Source organism: Lonchura striata, chromosome 6, assembly GCF_046129695.1.
Source record: "Lonchura striata isolate bLonStr1 chromosome 6, bLonStr1.mat, whole genome shotgun sequence".
In the NCBI taxonomy this organism is placed as follows: domain Eukaryota; kingdom Metazoa; phylum Chordata; class Aves; order Passeriformes; family Estrildidae; genus Lonchura; species Lonchura striata.
Genome location: NC_134608.1, coordinates 47,032,972 through 47,052,362, shown reverse-complemented (window position 1 = coordinate 47,052,362; position 19,391 = coordinate 47,032,972). Strand labels below are relative to the sequence as shown.

The 19,391-nt window shown below is 48.4% G+C and overlaps 1 protein-coding gene across 1 annotated transcript in view; it reads right to left on the bottom strand.

Annotated features, from left to right (window-relative positions):
* CD81 (CD81 molecule) overlaps positions 1 to 9,775 on the bottom strand; it is a 29,756-nt gene extending 19,981 nt beyond the window's left edge. The window contains exon 1 of the mRNA XM_021526743.3: positions 9,636 to 9,775. Within this exon, the coding sequence (XP_021382418.1) occupies positions 9,636 to 9,701 (66 nt within the window). The 5' untranslated portion in view covers positions 9,702 to 9,775. The remainder of the gene's footprint in view (positions 1 to 9,635) is intronic.
* Between the last annotated feature and the right edge of the window lie 9,616 nt (positions 9,776 to 19,391).

Below are 19,391 nucleotides of genomic sequence, written 5' to 3'. Positions count from 1 at the left end.
CCCTTTCCAGTTCTTGCAGGAGATTTCTTTCCCAAGAGGTATTTTATTATTATTTTCAATGGAAGCAAGCAGGAACAGATGTGCCATTAAGGTTTTTAGGAGAACTTTTCAACAGAAGCTACGATCAGCCCCAGTTGATAACTGGGCTGTTATCACCCCACTTCATTTCTCTGAAAATGGGGGAGTTGCCATTTTTTCCCCTCTGCCCCCAAAGTCTTGGAAGCACACTACTTTCCATCCAGTGTCAGGCTTCCAGTCAAACACACCTAGTGTTTTTCAGGCACACAGAGCTTTCCTCAAAGTCCTAATACAGGAATTGAAGTGGAGCAGTGGAGCGAGGCCTGGGGTCAGGCCAAAGCACCATCACACCATTTTTGGGGGCTTCCAAAGGCTGCTGCGTTGCCCATGCTGTGAAACAGCAGGAGAGCAGAGCACCCACACCCACATGTGCACAGTGACACACAGGACTGACCAGGGCAAGGACAAAAACACAATCCAGATGTGGGAGGAGATGTTCTGTGCATGGGACATCGACTCAGGCACTGAGATATTTATGTACAAACAATGGGAAGTTTTATGACTGACTTCCTCACTGTTTTCTCTTTCAGGGAGGGGCTGGGAAAGGCTGCAGAAGGTGGGAGTGGATATGGGGCACTACAGCAGGGAAGGTGTCACTGAGAGGAACTCAAGGTAGAGCTTTTCCAGTAGGACTCCCTGTGTCCTCTGTGACATCCCCCTTCCATTTAAAAGTATAAGCAAGAAGGGAAAAAATACAAACATCTGGAAAAAAACCCAAACCCTTAAGAATTCCAATATCACTGCTGTGAAATACTGAAATCACCGGTTCAAATGCCAATTTAATTTTGAGTGTCCTAAATCCTTAAAGCCATTCATCTTAAAAAAGGGAAGAAAACTACCAAAGAGTATAGAGGTGGAAACATGCTACTTCTAAAAGTCTGAATCAGGTCAGCTACAGGCATGATAGGCACCATGAAAGTCACATTAAAGAAAAAGAAAAAAAAAAAAGGAAAAAAATCAGGGCTTTTTCAGAAAGGTGCGAAGTCTCCAGTTGTGCAAGCACAACAAGGAACAGAGGACTGGGACCTGCAAGACAGGCTGTCGATGGGAGCCTGGTTTTCCCCCTTGGGAGCTCAGCTGGTGGTTTCCTCCTTGCTCATTTCTACAAATCCCAGCCACAAGATTTTTCCAGGAATGCCACTGAAGCTGGGGCAAACAGACACTATTTCCAAACTCACAGGGCAAACTGCTCTCAGGGCTTTTCCATTATCAGAGGGAGAAAAGCCCCAACAGCTCCCGGAGAGGAAGGGAAATCTTTACTTTTCCCCAGTCTGCCAAACTAATCCGCTTTTAACACTTCTCCCACAACAACCAGTGCAACCTCCCTGCTGGCACAGTCCTCATCCCTCCTTCACTGAGGCCAGCCTGAGGTTCTCCAAACACTGGCTATGGAGAAAAGTCACGAAAGCCAGTCTGTGCTTGAGTCCAGCTCCAAATAAGGCAGGTTGTGGCTTCGCATAAAGTTACCCAAATCCTGCCTGGAGTGGCTCGTTCATTGTCTGAAGATATAACAAAGTCTGTGTTTTTACTCTCAGAGGAAAAAAAAATGCCCCCTAATTAATCCATGCCACTCAAAGTAAAGCCCTCTTGGTAGCTGCCTGGAGAGAAGACATCCCAAGAAAAGTTTGGATTTCTGTGCTGGCTGGAAGAGGTAAAGAAAAAAGGCTGCAGTCTTTTTGGTTTTGGCTTCTTCCCTGCAAGGACACATTGCTCTGCCCTGACATGCTGCCCTTCACACTCAGCAGTGCCACCCCAGCACACCCTGCCACCCACAGAAAAATTGGGGCAACACCAGCAGCTCCTTTCCAACCAAATTTGCTTTAGAATGCCTGACAGAACTGAAAGCAGGCTGCAAGTGGTCCTCAAGATATTTTGTAGTCATTGGGGAACACCAGCTAGAGGGATGGAGCCTCTTCCAATGCATCAAACCCAGCCCAGCAGTGAGGTCTGCCTAAGCCAGCCAGCTGAACCAACTCCAGATGTTCCTGGTTTCATCCTGAACAGGAACATCACACATCCGTCCCGCACCGCCTGACTCCATTTGCCTTTTTAACAGAGCATGGAAGACCTCTGAATTGAAGCTTTAATCCAATAGCAGCTGCATTTCTTAAGAGCAAACGACATTCACTTACTAATGAAAACAGCGTTAGGGCTATGATGAGTAACTTTTTCCATGAAAACCATACATCCTCCCACCACAAAGAAGCCCAAAATGGAATTGAGGCTCTTTCTTCCCAAAGCAAAGAAAACAAGAGGGAGAAAACATTGTCAGCTTGCCACGGTAACTCTGCCTGCCGCTGTACCTTGCTTGGGATCATCTCATTTTTAATAGAACAGCTTGTTCCAGATAAAAGCTTGATATCTTCTCCCCCTTCCATCTGACAACTGCTGTTTGCCAACAGGAGAAGAGCTCCAACCACTGATGGCAGCGTCACACTGATCTCTAGGCTGCACATCCTCATACATATCACTGTTTTTTTCTGCTGTGGCTACCTGTAATCTCACACACTGATCTTGTGTTCCCAGCTTGTCAGACAGCAGTGTTGCAGAGGCTGGGGCCATCGCCTGCCATGATATGGTCTGAGTGCCCACCACAGCTCCCCATATAAATTTTTGAGGACTGCAATAATCTAAAAGCTGCAACTTCAGCAGAGCCAGCAGTGTGCTGGACTTTGACCTGCTTTCCAAAAGCCCTCCTCCCCAGCCTGCTGGCACTCATGGAAGGCACAGCAGTGGTGCTCCCCAGGACAGGGCTGGCCCCAGAGCTCAGGCCCTGAGCAGCTTCCCGGCACAGCAGAGCTGGTGTTGCAGGCTCCAACGTTTCCTCCTTACCGCTATTTTCCAGCTTCCAGAGATTTATTGCTTCTTCCACAGACAGCTAGACTTTTCCAGCTGGATCCTGCCTGCCCAAGGCTTGCTTCTTCAGGAATGCCATTCCTGGTTGACACAGCAGGGGAGGGAGGGGGGGGGGGGGGGAAGTCCCCATGGAATGCTGCCTAGGGGCAGGAAAAGGCAGACCCTGTGTCCCCAGGAGGTAATGGGATGGTGAGGAGATATCACCAAATGAGCACCATGATGAAAGCGGGTGTGCAGCCCTGGTTTGCTGCCCAACCCACTGTGCACATAGGGAGGCTCCTTCCTGGACTGAGCCTCACCAATGGACATGCTGTTCACCCTAAAATTTCCAGGGCAAGGGAATAAGCCCATTTTTCACAGCTTAGTCATTCTTCTCTATAAGAAATTCTTACAAATTAGGGGTGCAAGGAATAACCCCATTCTCCTTTTAAAGTGGTGTACCCCACTTCTGAGTTGCTTTAACCTGTTGCTCCCTAAAACTCATATATGCCAGGATGGGCATCACCTCCCTGGTCCCTTCTGCTGCCCCCAGCCTTTTTCCTCCTGCTCCCTTCCCTAAAACAGATTTCCTAGAAGGGAGGAGGAGAAGCAAGAAGTTCTGGCTATAGGGCAGCTTGCCAGGCATGCCAAAGTAAAGCAGACAGACATCTTGTGGCTCTGGTCGGCGAAGTGGGGACGTGGAGGTGCCAGCAGTTTCACAATGCTGTACTTCCCACAGCCATGGCTGGTCCTGCCTCCAGGTCCTGCTTCCCGACCTGTGAGAGCCCAAGGGCTGGGAGAGGCTCTCGCCTTGCTGGAAAAGCCTTGCTGGAAAAATGCTGCCGGCAGAACTCATGACATGCCTGGGAAATACCACAGTTACTAACAAGAGCAGGATGCTGCCAAGAAAGCTTAATGAATTTTAGCTGGTTTATGATTAAGGCAGACGACTGGAAGTTTTTAACAGGTTCTCATGCCACAGAGGTTTGCAATTTCCCTTACACCACCTGGAAGTAGGGCCCTTTGTGAGGGCAGCACCCAGACCCCACCAGAGAAGCCCAACCAGAGCTCCCCATGGCTCCTCTCCAACACAACCTGCAAAGCAGCCGAGATGAAGTAACAAGGAATGCTCCTCTTTTCAGGTGTGGGGAACAAGGACAGAGAAAAGCAAAGTGGTTTGCCAAGGTTGAAATATCTTCCCATGCAAGAAGCCCCTCGTATAGCCAGGAACAAACTGCTAATTTGGCATTGAATGCTTCGCTCCCAGGTAATTTGTGGGTCTCTAGGTGAAACAGCATGAGTAGACAAAAAGCAATGAGATGGAGACTCATGACTTGATGGAAACTACCTATGGAAGGGCAGTACGAGCCCTTGCAAGATCTGTGCTAGCACGTTACAGGTCCTGCACTACCAGCCAGAAGACTGAGTCAGGCAAGAGACATGAAATGTGCCCGAGCAGCACCACACCTTCCCACAGCCTGCACCTCACCTCCTGGAAAGCAGAAGATTCATTTCTCAGCTGCACCTCATGGAACTGCTAAAAGGGTGTGGGGTGCAGCAAAGGGCTGACAGCTGAATGGTGGCCCAGCAACGCAGGAACCAGGTGCTGAGACCATCTCCATGTTACAATGTCAAGTCTTCACACCAAAACCTCAGCTGAAATTTTAAGGTGAGATGTGCTAGAGATCACTGCTGTGCTGCATGCTGGGGTGGACTGTGGGATGCCCTGGAGCCCCTTGAGAGGGTGTAAGCAGGGGAAGGGACTTGAGTGAGACACAGAGTTGTAGTCTGACAGGCACACAAGGCAGAAGGTTATCTCAGCACAGGCACTCGCAGGCAGCAGGGGCAGGCAAGGCTTTGTGACAGCACAGACAAGGTCTTTCTGCTGCTTTCCACAGCCACTAAAGGTCAGGCTGAAAGTTTGCAGGCAAGGCCTGCCCAGGAACTGCAGGAAAGGCATCTGGGAAGCCTGCAGCCCTGCTCCCAGCAGCACACCTTCCAGCAGCGGCTATTAATAGAGCTGCCAGCCGGAGCAAAATTCTCCACTGGTGCCTATAGTTACCAGCCCTACAACACTGCAGAGCTTTTCAAAACAAGCTCCAGAGGAACACTCCCAGAGGAGCAGCATGCCAGAGGCCAAATAAAACTTGATGGATGGGAGGAGAATGGGAATCCAGCACCAAAATCCAGGAGCGGGGTCCTACCGTGGGGAGCACCGTGCCCACAGGCTGCTGCCAGCCTGCCCCAGCCCGATCCCTGCTGCAGACAGAAGTAGCACTTCCCAGGGTTTAACTGCCCTCAACAGAGAGGAAAACAATTTGAGATACTGCTTTTAAATTAATTTGGCCCCGTACATAAGCATTTAACTACAATGGGGATACAACTGCTTTCCCTTCTTAATAGTACAGTGAAAGGCACTTCCACAGCGCAGGATCAAAGTGTTTCTCTCTGTTAATGCTCTTGCAGAAGATAAGTATTACAGTGGCAGATAGGAGAATAACGTGAGAAAAACAGAGCAATCCCCATTCCAGCCAACAGCACTTCCTCCTTTCAGCCGCAGCCCAGCCCATTAAGTGCAACCGGGTACCCCCACAGGGCAGGGTGCACCCATCTCTTCAAAAAGCCTTCTGCACACAGAAACTTCAGAAGAGGTTTTGTAGGTGATGGGAGGGCTGTGCTCACTTGGCAGAGTGCCCTAAAACATCCCAGAGAGACATCAGCAACAAAATTTGAGCGTAGGTAACTGAGCCTGCTAAGGAAACTTAGATGCAGAGTCAAACACACAGAAACATGCTTGCCTGTACATTGTCCCAGGATGCCAAATAAAATCTGTGGAAGAAGATGCTGGGCCAGCATGAGGTCCTTGCTGCTCGCCAGGCTCTCTGCAATTCCCAGGGAAACCAGCAGCCCAACCAGCCAGGCACTGCCACCAGTGGCACGGGAGCAGTGCTTGGCCCACGCCTGCACCCACTACAAGATGCTTTGTTAGTCCACAGTTATTTCAAACCTGTGTTTCAAAGCTACAGGAACCATGAGATCTTCCACTCTTCATTTAAAGCTGTGAGCAGTGGTACACAGCCACCCTCCTCACCACAATGAGAGGGTCAGGTGCCACCCAGTGAAAGCGTTACCGTGGGACAACCACCACAGAGAGCTGCCACCTCCCATCACTAACACCAAGTATCTCTGTGCAGGCTTTGCAGACTCCAGGCTACAGCTAACAGATCTTCTGGGGTTGCACAAGAAAACACGCAGCTCCTCTGCCTCTTCCCTTTCAATCACCCCTGTCCAGACAGACTCTCACTTCCATCTTCCCTCTGTTCTTGCCCTTCCTTCCCTTTGCACCCAGGCTGTACAACACCCTCAACACACAGAAGAGTTAGGCAGTGCCTGGAAAATGGCATTAGGAGCAAGCTCTTCCTTTTAATTAGACACCTCTCTGCTAGGGCAGCCAGCAGTGCTCTTGACCTGGAACACTGCCATGGGCTGTATTAGCTAATAAGCTTGAGCAATCTTTCTCCAAGCAAGTCAATTCCTCCTTGGTTATGTTTAATTATATTTTAAAATAGTTCACTGGCTTCCTTCAGCCTCCCCAGGGACCCTTTGCAGCAGTGGTCAGTTCAGCCCCACACACTGAGGTCTGCTATAAGGTTTGGAAAATTCAGGAGAGCAGTCCTAAGTGGAGCCATCCCAGTTGTAGGGATGGGATGGAGAAGCAGCTCCACCTGCCAGATGGCCAGCCCTGCCTGGGCTGCCCATCACACCAGCCAAACTGCCCAGTAACAGCTACTGCTCCCTCTCACAGGGCAGGGTGTCCACTCAACACCAGCCACTCCAGTTTCAGAACAACTTGGCAGCATAGAAGAACTTTTGTCTTTTCAGCCCTATGTTTTGCTAACCAGGTGAAGCCCACAGGTGCTGACCATGGCCTCCTCCACCACTTCAGTAGGTGGGTGCCACTGTGAAACACCTGGGGACCCTCTCTCCTGGGACAAGCACTCATTTGTACACGTGGTCCATGCAGCAACCACTGCTCCCTTGAGAGCCACCCTTGGAGCAAGCACAATCTTGGCATCTTCTTCTCAAGAATGCATGCACAAAGGACAAGCAATCCCCCCCCCCCCCAAAAAAAAAAATCAAATAAAACAGAAACATCTCAGGTACAATGAACGAGGAGCTGGCAGCAGGGTCACCTTTTCCTTTTGCTTTTTCAACACAGAAGCTTTGTGAAATTTCCCCTGTGCTGTCAGGGGAAGGCAGGGGGAGGAAGCCAGAGGGGAGTCAGTTTATTTACACTCCAGCAGGATAGCGGGGCTACATAAAAAACTTATCAGAGTAACTAAGGCTGAGAATTGCTTCCTTCTTCCTCTTGGGCACTAGAACAAGCTCCTGTGCAGCTCAGCATGGTGCCTGCCAAACTTTGGGCTCTACCTCTGGCTTGTTTTCATCAACAGCACCCAGCAGCAGCTGCACACAAGGCAAATCATAAGCAAATAAGCACGGCGAGTCCATCAGCCCTTACATAATAACCAGCTGGCGGACTAAAGGGCTGCAGGTGCCCTGTCTCACACCTCCCTGTGGTTAGAGGTGGTTTCCCAACACAGCCAACCTGCAATGAGGGTGGTCACTACATTCAGTCCTTAAATGTCACCCTGCAAAAAGGACCGTCGTACTTTGCTGTTAAGCACAGAATCCCTCCCTAGTTGGGGGTTCCAGGATGGCAGCTAACCTACCTTTGTGGTAAACCCTCACTACTAGTTCAAAAAACAACACAAAAGGGCTTGAGAACCCCATGATCTGGTATTCAACCACCATTCAGCTGGCTAGCCTCACAGAAAGCACTGTTAATTCTAATCAAATCCAGGCTCCCAGTCTGCACAGGAGACAGTGCAAGCGGACCAGCAAGTCCAGCACTGGGAGCTGTTTTGGGGAGCCAGTGGGTCCCAGCTTACAGGTACCCCTCTTGGGAAGGAACTGAAGCATCTACCCCCACTCACAGGGAGCACCCGCCAAAAGGGTAGGGCAAGGCACCAGATGTCATAACAGGGAAATTATACAGATTGGCAATTTGGCAATTCCTCTTGGAAGCAAAATGCCCATTTATAAAAGATCAACTCTTTTACAGGACTTTGAAGTGAACAACTGATCCTGCTGAGAAGCGGTGGCTGTGCAAAGCCCCCAGCATCCTTCCTGCCACCCAGGAGACCCTTCCTCACAAGCATAGCCGGCTGTTTCTTTGACAAGAATGGCAGGAAATCAGGACCAGAAGGCAAGGAAAAAAACTGGGATAAGCACGGTAACTCGGAAGGAACAACACTTCACAGACAACCATACCCGCCTCCATCCGGCCATTTTAAGGGTGGAGGAAAAGGTTAAAAAAGAACAACCCGGAATTATCCCTCATTCATGCAGCTGGCAACACATCAGGTATCAATTAACACAGTTGATATCAGAGCTTGTCTTCTCCCCCTTGGCCAGTGTTATACCCAGACACAGGACGAACAGGCCTGAAGTGAACCTTGGTTAAGCCCTACACCTCCCAAGGATGGGGACCCCGCAAAGAGTTTCCCCAGGCATCCCCAGGGAGGAGTCAGCAGCCAGGTGCCAACTCCAGGTGCCAAAGCAGGGTTTGCTCTAGAAGCCATCGGTCCCTTTTGCACTTCTCCAACCCCCCTTGCTACATTCCCAGCTGTAAGCAAGCACTGAGGAAGAAAAAAAAATAATCCCAAATCCTCCACAAGAGAGCGGGATGTCAGACAAGGGGCACTGGACAAGGGGCATCCAAGCGGTGCCTTGCCTGCCAGGGTGGGGCTGAACTCACTTCCAAGACAAAAAAGCATTCCGTGGGATGGAAAGCAGAGTGTTTAAAACACGAAGCCAGCAGCCTGTTCGGGCATATCTGGCTGCCCCCGGGCGCAGGAGCAGGACACTCCTGCCAGCCAACCTCGCGCTGCCGGAGGCTGTTCTAACCGGGGCAAACCTGGCTCGCAGGGAAACCGGGATACGCCGCCTTTTGCTAAATTAGCCGCACGTCTGCATGGATTATTTCAAGCAAAACTTTCTCAGGAAAGGCAGCCTCTTCAGCCTGGACAGAATTTGCATCCTAAAATAACTTCCCGGGCGGCGGGGGCAGCGGTGCCGGCGCGGCCGGGTCCCGGCCCCGAATCCCCCGCATCTGCTGAGCGCCCCCTCCGCTGCGGCGGGCGGCTCGGCCGGCGCCTCCCTCCCTCCCCTCCCTCCGCCTGGCAGCATCCCTGCATCCTCCCTCCCTCCTTCCCTTCCCCGGCTGGGCAGCGCCGCTTTCCCCGCAGCAAGAGGGGCTGCGGGAGCGCCCCCCGGCTCTGCCCCCCGCCCCCAAAGGCGCCCATAAACATCTGTAGCGGCTGGACGCGAGCATCTTAAAGGTCTTCTGCAAGCTCAAACCATCCTACGATTCTACCTCCCCCTCTGCATATCTATTTAAAAACAGACATAAATAGATATGCATGTACAGTTACATATGCATGCATTAAAAGGAAGGATGATCAGCCCCTTCACCCTCCAAAAAAAATTTAAAAAAGGAAAAAAAAGCAGCCCCTAAGGCACATCCTAGACAGCAAGTCTCAATGCTGGGGGACAAGAAGGAGGCTAAAGCCAGGCGCAGGCAGACGAGCAGTATTGCAGCCCCCTTATTTAAAGGCTGGGAGGGCTCATCCCCCGCTTCCCGCCACCCCTGTGCTCACCCAGAAGATGAAGTTGAAGACGAAAAGGAGGTATTTGATACACTTGGTGCAACCTTCCACTCCCATGGCGACGGCTCTCCCAAGTCTGCGCTGCCTGGCTGAGCGAGGCGGCGGCGGGCGCAGAAATCCCGCCCCGCCCGCGCCCCGCCCCGGAATCGCCGCTGGGACACGCCCCAGGAACGGGGCTGGCACCGGCACCCCCTCGCCTTCCCGAAACTGGGGGTCGCCTGGTGTTTCCTCCTTTCTTACATCATTTCTTTCCTTTCCTTTTCTCCCTTTTCCTCCTCCACTTTTCCCAGTTTTTTTCCTAACTCTTCCATTTTGCTTTCCCCTATTTTTCTATTATCTGCCTTTTTTATTTTTCTTTTTTCTTCCTCTTTTGAATTTTCCCTCCCCTCCTTTCCCCCCTTATTTAATTTTTAGTCTTCCCTTCCCTTCCCTTCCCTTCCCTTCCCTTCCCTTCCCTTCCCTTCCCTTCCCTTCCCTTCCCTTCCCTTCCCTTCCCTTCCCTTCCCTTCCCTTCTTCTTTTTTCCCTTATTTCTTTCATCTTCAGTCCTTTTTTTCATCTCTTGCCCCCTCTTTTTCTTTTTCCCCCTTTTTTTATATCTGCTCTTATTTATTTCTTTGTTTTCCCCATCTTCTCACCCTCCAGGGGCAGCTCACAACAAAGTTTCCTACGCACAAGTAGGAGCCACGGGGGCAAGTGTTGGGGGGCTGTAGGAATGTTACCTCCCAAACCTGACCTCCATCCCTTAAAACTCACTGTCACCTCCTAAACATCACCAGGCAGCCTGGGGTGCAGGGAGAAACCTCTGGGAATAGGTTGCAGGAGGTTTTGCATTTCTATACAGAAAAGTTTGAGGGTGCATTCATGAGAGGATCCCCGCCTCCCCCTCCAAAAAAATAGAGCAAAGATCTTTTGTATTAAAACTATCAGTTTGAAATTCAGAGAAGCGTTTCCTTCTTTCCCCTTCTTATTTTAGCTCTAAATCTGCTCTGATGAACAGTTTTTGTCTAAGCTTCTGGCTTTGGTACTGCAAGCAATTGCATCAAGTTCAGTAGAACCACTTGGGATGTTTTCCTTTGGTTACTGGGTAACAAGAGCATCAGGGGGTGCTCAGAGCTGCCCACCAAAGAGAGTTCCCTCTTTTTTTTTAAATTTCTTTTTTCCTTTTAATTTCTTACTTTTCCCATTTCCTTTTATTCCTCTTTTTCCCAAAGAAAAGTAAAAAAAAAAAAAAAAAAAAAGGGTCACACATATCAACAGGCTTGGGAATTTTAGTTAACCTCTTCCCCTCTCAAAGCTACACAGTAGAAGAATGATGGAATTTCCCGTGCTTTCAGCTGAGGCCCACTTTGGCCCATCCTTAGAAATATAAATTGTTCTCACCCCGTGTTATGCTTCCAGGAAGCTCATTCACTTCTCCAGAGGCAGGGTGGTAAGTCACACAACCAGAGCATAGGAGGATGTCTGGAAAAAGCATCAGTGAGCAGCTCCAGCCAAGGTCAGCCCCTCACTGAGCTAAATATGAACCTGGCACCCGCCTGCAGAGTCAGATGGGGAAACCTGCCCTCCTCCTGCCTGGGCACTTCCCGCCAGTGAAGGATTTCAGGGAACAGCTTCTGAGCATTTGTACACTCTGATGGAGTCTTCCCAGCCATGCATCCCATAGTCAGGAATGAGCTGTTAGCCATCACACATTTCCTACACATGCATGTTGAAATCGAGTCAGCTTCTTCCAAAATCATCCCATTGCCCTCAGGGGTGACTTGGTCCAGGGCTTTGTCATGTTCATCAAAACTTTCTGTGTCCCTCAGTAACAGCCCATGCACTACATGGCAGCAGGGACCAGGAATGAATAGAAGTTGGCTCCATTCCCTAATTACTTATGCTGAGTATGTCCCTGATTGTGGGCTTGCCATGGATTCATAACCCCTTTGTCTCTAAGCCACATTCACTCATCCAGACTTACCAACAAAGCCGGGGGCTCACCAGGCTATTTATGCATGTAACTGCTGTCCCGAATTATCAGCATGACCCATCTGGTTACAGCCATAGCTGTAATCCTGTGTGGCTCCTGCTCATCAGTCCAAATGATAATGGCAGGATCCCAAAGCTGCTCACTTGCTCCATCACAGTGTCCCACAATATCTTCTTTTCTGCACCTCCATCCTTTACAGCTACAAATAGCAAAACAACCCCCCCCCCCCCCCAAACAAAAAAACAGAAAAGAGAAGAAAGAGAAAGAGAAAGAGAAAGAGAAAGAGAAAGAGAAAGAGAAAGAGAAAGAGAAAGAGAAAGAGAAAGAGAAAGAGAAAGAGAAAGAGAAAGAGAAAGAGAAAGAGAAAGAGAAAGAGAAAGAGGAAAGGAAAGGAAAGGAAAGGAAAGGAAAGGAAAGGAAAGGAAAGGAAAGGAAAGGAAAGGAAAGGAAAGGAAAGGAAAGGAAAGGAAAGGGAAAAGAACCCTAGAGGTCAATACCAGGAGTCTATATGAACCAAGAAGCCTCTCATGCACTTAGGCAGCTGCTCCTAAAAAAACTCTCAGAGATGCTGCTTGGAGAGTCTGGGAGTGGGAGAGGAAGGAACCAGTAGCAGTAAGGCCTTCAGCAGCAGCAGCCCCACCACCTATGAGGGAAAATGTCTATCAAATCTCTCAAATCATCTGTTGTGCACTGGAGAGCAGTGCAATCACTGCCACAATGTTGGCATTGAGACTGCTTCCAGGGAGCTTAAGATTGCTTTTTTTTTTGGTGTTGTTTTTATCCTGCTCACTGTGGCTTTTCTTTTCTTACTTTCTGCCCTGTTTTCCTCCTGTGTTGGGGAATGAAGGAAAATGGAAAATAAGAATTAATTTTTTTTGTATCCTCCTGAAACTGTATTAGGCAACAATTTGTTTTGGAGCCAACAGAGTTCTGTTTCTGGGACCTTCCTTAAGGAGCACATGTAGCTCAGGGACAGCTGTGGCCCTGGCAGGGGCAGCAGGGCCACAGTCCCACCATCTCCTTCAACAAGAAGCTCCCAGTTACAGCCTAAAGCCTACTGAGTTTAAACTTGCCATGCCAACAAAAGTTGGAAGTGGAAAAGTATTTCAAGGTTTGTCTTTTCTGTTGTTGTTATTTTAAGCAGCTCAGCTGGGTACATTTGAAAACTTTGGCCTTTAGGTACAGGAAGAAAAATGCAATCACCATAGCGTAGTGACAAGATAACAGACACCATTTCCCAGGACTGTGTGTGATTTCAGGTGTTGTACACTCATTTCTCATGTTTCATACTCATTTCTCACACTGCATTACTTGCTGTACAGCCTATAAAGTATCACAACTACCTTTCCAAGGCTCTCAGTGGCTTTACCAGCTCTTTATAAATAAGTAAAGCTAATTTGCAAAAATTCAGTTTGTGTCTGGGTGTCACATGCCAGTATTGAGTGTGAGTGCTATGAATAGGGCTGATGACTTCCCTCTTCAGGAGGAAAAGCTAGTTCAAGTGCTCAGAGGTTGAAGTCACAGAGCAGCCAGCTGCAGGCAGGGCTGTGAGAAAGCTACCTACCTCCCCCAAACCTTTCATCCCTGAAAGAAAAAAAAAAAACAACCCTCTAAAAATATTTTTTAAAAAATCCCCCAAACCCCGAATTAAAAAAATAAACCAAGCGTCTGTTTGAATGTGTGTCTGCAATTAGGTCTGCAGGCAGAATGAAGCAGCTGAGAGAGGAGGCACTTGCAGTGTTTTTTTCTGTCTGTTTGGCTTGGGTTGTTGGGGTTTTTTGTGAACCTGTTTATAAAAGCCAGTGTCATTCCTGGGGGTTTTGGCACCCCTGGGTATGACTCACCAGGGTCCGTTAGAGCAGATGCTGCCTCCCAGTCCGAGTTTAGGAGAACATCCCTTACCAGCGGGACTCGGCAAACCCAGCCCCTGGGGCTTTGAGCCTGATTACCCCTCAGAGATGCCCACCTGCCTTCCAGCAGCTTCCCCTTAAAACCCTTTTTGTTTTATAAAAAGTGAAGGGGGGATGGGGGAGAGGATAACACACATCGTCTCCTGCTCTCACACGGGCCTGAAGAGCTGAGGCAGGCTCTAAACACCTACTGACCGGTCTCCAGGACATCTGGGAGAGCAGATGGGAATCCCTTATCCACTGGGGTACTCTGGCTGCATGCTTTGGGCTTGCATGACAACCCCCCTGCCCTCCTCAGCCAGCTCAAAACTGACAGATAAACCATGGGGGGAAAAATGTCATTTTGCTGGTGAGGTCCTAGTTAGCTTTTAACCACCATTTCTTATTTTTATTGCAAAGTACTACAGAAATAGCCTGAATTTTCAATTTACCTCTGGTGGTAAAAAAAACAAAACCACCAAACAACAGCAGCATTACCAAAGATCTTTAAATAGGACATTTTGGAGATGCATGATAAGAAACTCAGAAATTTGTTCTGTGGGAGGTTAATAGTCCCAGAGCACTCAGGGGTAACTTCCTTGGCAGCCAACACCCCACAGTGTTGTTTTTCAAGGAAGAGACTTCAGCAAAGGCAAACTGAAGTGTATGTACTGGCCTATGGAGCTTAATCACCTCAGGAGAGACCTGTCTACACCCCTGGGGAACCAGCCAACACCTTCATTTTAAGTAGAAAAAACACTGTATGAGGGATCTAATCCCCAAGTCTAAGGGGACATTTTCAGAATACCTTTTCTGTGCTCCAGCAGGAGAGGATGGTGCCTGCTTATCCAAAATTCCCATGCCCATCCCTACAAGCTGAGTCAAAGCACTGTGACAGCGCAGGGGGTTGCACTTGCCTTGCAGCCTCAGGGGAGAGGGATGCAGCAAGCAGAGACCTGTAGCTGAGCCTGAACTTTCTGTTTCTAATAAACTGAACAAATGGTTCCCATCTGCCTGGCCTGTCTCTCTGCCATCTTTAAATATTTATATCAATGTATCTATGGTGATAGGTCAGGTTATATAAGGGGGGGGGGGGGAGGACAGCATCAGCTCATGCTGGAGCTCCAGCTGAGGGAGTGAATACCCAAGCAGGCTTCCTATCCAAGCAGACGCTCTCTCTTCTTAGCTCATGAGCCCAGAAAGTGAACATTCATTTTTCTCAGGGCATCAGAGAAGACTGAGTCACAGCTGGGCTGAGCTGTGCTTTGGGAGGTGCCAGAGCCCAGCCCATCACAGCAGAGAGCTCTTATTGTATAATTAATGTATAATTCATTAGTAGGTGAATAAAGACTGGAATAGTTTATTGCTGATGTAATAGGGCTAAAAAGAAACCAAGCACGTCCGTGAGCAAGCTGCTGCACACAGGGGTTAAACAATAGCACATAGTGATGCTGAGGGGAGACGGGGATTCTGTCTTGGGATAATATAAACAACCCAGCTAACTGATTGCCAGTGACTTCAGGGTGAGCAACACAGGGATATGCATTTTCCTGTCAAGAAATACTGGGAAGGAAATTTCTTCTTTGCTTGCTGGAGTCTAAGGGAATAGCAACTAGCAGACAGCAGGGCTTTAGCTGTTGGTGAGAACCTCCAGGCTTGTCTGAACATATTTCTCCCAAGATGTGCCACTTCCTTGCAAGCTGAACAACCAACACATATATCTGTTCCAGATAAAGAGGTGGGGTTTTCCCCTTGACCCTGCTGGCAGGGGTAGATATGCAGTTTGCCTCCAGGTATGAATCTGCTGAGGCACCCCCAAACGCCAAGTGATGAAAGTAGCAGTATTTTTTGTGAGAGGGATGGCATGATGGGAGTGGAGTGGATTCACCAACAGGCCTGTGGTCAGTTATGGGTTTGACAGCTCTGGCCAAAAGCTGCAAAACACACACAGCCTGTGTTTTTCCAAAACAGCCTCTGAGGCTTCTCCAGAACGCTCCCTCTTCACTCCCAGGCTCTTCCCTGCTGTCCCACACATTGCTGCATCTCTCAGCGGACAGGTTTGAACCTTGCTGCCAGTTGCTCATTCTGCCTGAAGAGGAACTACACAGTTAAGAAATAGATCACTTTTCCCCCCAGCTGCATTTTATGAACAGAGAGCTGCAATGACACTTCAGATGAAAGTTGCAGGATGTGTGCGATCTAACTGTGTTCACAGCAGCTTCTGACCTCAAGTGCTTTCAGCTGTGCTGGCCAAGATCTGTGTGGGGCATCTTCCACCTCTGGCTGCATTTCTAGAGGAGAATTATAGCCAGCTGCTTTTCCAAATGCATTACTTCTGCACCTGGTTAGAAAAAACATGTGTCTATCAACTATTAACTTCCAAAATTATTTTGTGTGTCTGCAGCTTACAAACACAGCTTTACCTTGGCAAGAGTTGGCTTCCTTACACTCCAGCACTGCAAGAGTCCACCCAGATTTGTCAGCTTCTAAGGCTTTGGAAGGACTTGCTCAGCAGTGTCTTCTCTAGGAGTATGCTGCAGGCATCAATCCAAGCTGCATAGTGAAGGGTCTGCTGTGTGAGGAAGTTGTATTTCAAGGACAGTAGGAACTCTAAACACAAGGTCAAAAGAGCAGGAAATAGCAAAGCAGTTTGAAGTCAAGACAGCACACCACAAGACTGAAAGATTCTCACTCTCCTCACCACCAAATCTCTGTATAGAGTTACTGTATTATTTAACCAGTGCTTTCCATAAGTGCTCTAAGCATCATCCATTGCCATCAGAGAGAATGGAAAAACAGGCAAAGCTCCTCTGGCTCATAAGCAAGCCGTGGTCAGTTCAGCCATGAGCATATGGTGAGATCCATGTAGGGTCTCCATGGAATTTAATGCCCCTGTTGGCAGAGCAGTGCCTGAGCAGTGAAAGGTGGAGAGCTGCACAAAAGGTGCTTGCTGTTCCTATGGGCTGATGCTCCCCAGCCCCACAGGCTTACAGATAGTCCCAAAGGTGGCCACACAGGCCAGAGCAACCTGGCCTTATGCTGGTCCCTCTTTCTGTGTCCTCAGATAGAGCTGGGGGGTTGTCTAAAGTAAAAGGAAAAAAGTAGCTCATGAGCAGAAGCTAATGCATGCTGAGAGAGAGGCAGACTGCAAGTGCCCAGGTGATCTTAGTGGAAATAACTGATAATTGCTGCAACTTAATTGACAAGTAGCTGGAGCCAATTCACAACTGAGTATTTAATTTTGTACCTTTGGTCTGAAAATTCTATGTTTTTTTCTCCCATATATGCCTACATAAATAAGATTTCTTTCCTACCAGAGTGTGGGTGTTGACATGCTTATAACAAACAGCTTCCTCTAGAGCAAGCCCCAGGAAGGCTCACTGCTCTGCAGGTGTTTCCTTGTCTGGCTGCAGGTTTGCATCCCCAGTGCTCAGCTCCATGCTTTTCTCCCAACAAAATCTCTCGCACACTCTTCTCAACACTGTGTAAATCTTGGCACCACTTATCAATAAGTTCCTGGGGTTTTGCTCTGGTCACACAAGAGCTGTAACTTGCCCCAAGCCACCAGAAAATTAGTAACTAGTATGTGCAAAAACATTCATTGTAGGACAGGGATTTTTTGTTGGCAGAGGTGTAAAAACACTGTTTAACACTCACCCACTCTGCAGGTTCCATCCAGCCATCCCTCAGTGCTTCCACTTCTACAACTGTGAACAAAATGTTAACACTGCACATTTCTGTAATGGGTTTCTAAAAATCAAGGAACTGAAGGTATCTGCTGTTCTGCTTCTGAAAATCATAGTGGGATTCCATCCTATCCCTGCTGCTACACACAACACAAATTCTGAAAGAAGACTGTGTCCAACTGGGCATGGTTCTGTCACTTTCTTGTTGAAGGTGCTGCTCCTTCCAGGGGAGCTGTAGCAGCCAGTGAAATGGGAATAAAGCTCTTGAGATGGCCAGTAGCTGAAACACATTCTTCTGCCAGAGCTGGTGTTGTGTGTAGCAGCAGGGGCTCCTGCCACCCTGCAGTGATATCCCTCTGTAATTTTCAGCAGCAGAAAAGCAGATACCTTCACCATATATATGGTAGTCCAGTCCACAACTATGCCTTTTCATTAAAAACTGACCTGGGAAGACAGAGCACCTGAAGGTTCAGCAGTCCTGGTGGTGATGCTTTAACAAAGATTTTTTGTACCCGTTGAGGAGGCCTGAGCAGGTAACCCACACAATGACACCAACTCCACCAATTTGTCCGTGATGTTTTTTGCAGTGTGGAAGACCTGACTAACTAATCCTTAAAAAAAGTGAAACCATAGACATTTTGTTCCATAGAAATACTGTGGTCGTTACAGCTTAAACATGTCCTTAAACGTTTTTCCTGCCTCTGCTTGCATTACTCCTTGAGAGGTGCCAGCCTGCTGGCCCATCAGCTGGCTGAGGGTGGGACAAGGTTGATGAGCTGCTCCTTTTCCTCCAAAGGACCAAGGCCATCCACTGCATCCAGCACACTGTGCTGGGACAGGCAAGCACAAGCTGCCTGGAGAGCATCTCTTCCCAGCACTGAAAGAAATACTGAATCCCCCCCATGACATAAACCCCCAAGCAACACAGGCAGCTTCATGCATGGCACAAAAAAGAGGAGGAATGATGGCCTTTTGCAAGAAATTCATCTTTATTGAAGCAACCATGAGTCACATGAGCTGCCAGCTGGCCTGAGGAATAACAATAGCAGTGGCCTGAGAGTAGCAGCTGGAGCTCACAAGGGAGATTGTCTCTTTCCAGAGATCAATATACATGATGATACATATACACGTGTAAGTGAATACCTCCCCAGTAGAAAGTGAAGTGGGAAGTGCATGTCATACCCAATTCCCTGCCAGACTGAGGTGTGTTGGTGACTGCTAGGAGGTAGCTTTAATATACACTGGGACAGTTTGAACCTCATTCTGCTTCCAGAGAAGTCAGCCATGAAGCTCTCCTGGTTCCAAGGGCATGGAGTGAGAAGTGACAGCCCTCCACAACACAACTCTTTCCAATGCAAAGTATTTGCAGCCCAGATTTTAATGCCAGCCAGGTGCTGTAGGCTGTACTGCTGTTCTTGTACATGCAACAGCCTGTGCCAGAGGGCCAGGACTTGTCCTGAACATCAGCACAGGATTGTCCATGTTTATCTCAGTAAACAATTGCTACTTACAATTTTTCATGCCTAAAATCCACTATGTATGAGAGAAGTGAAAGCTGTTGCTGGCTCAACAGACATTTCACACAGCCATATAATTTACAGCAGGTGCTACATATATTGCAATGAGAGGTTTCAGCTCAGAAGCTGCTCTTCTCAATATGAGGACATATTTCCGTGTCAAACCACGACAGCATGCCAGGGAGCTGTTGTTTCAGTTAGACTGACAGCCTTTTACAAATTGTTTATTATTGATAAAGTGATGTAAAAAGGACGTGGAGTTGGACATTGTATTGTTTGACCTGGCTGGAGATCAGTCCTGTTCTCTTATAGATTTAACCTTCTGTTTGTATGTGTAATATCAAAGTCCTTTTACCACAAGAGCACAGTGGGTTAGCAAAGCCTGATAAACATAGAGCTGGGGCCAGAAGTTACAGAATCACAGAATCACACAACCAGCCAGGTTGGAAAAGACCTTGGAGATCACCAAGTTCAACCTATGACCTAATACCACCTTATCAACTAAACACACCACTGAGTGCCACGTCCAGTCTTTTTTTAAACACCTCCAGGGAGTTGTTTTTTTAAATAACTCCACCACCTCCCTGGGCAGCCCATTCCAATGCCCAATCTCTTCTTCTGTAAAGAATTTTTCTCTAATGTCTAGCCTAAACTTCCCCTGGCACAGCTTAAGACTGTGTC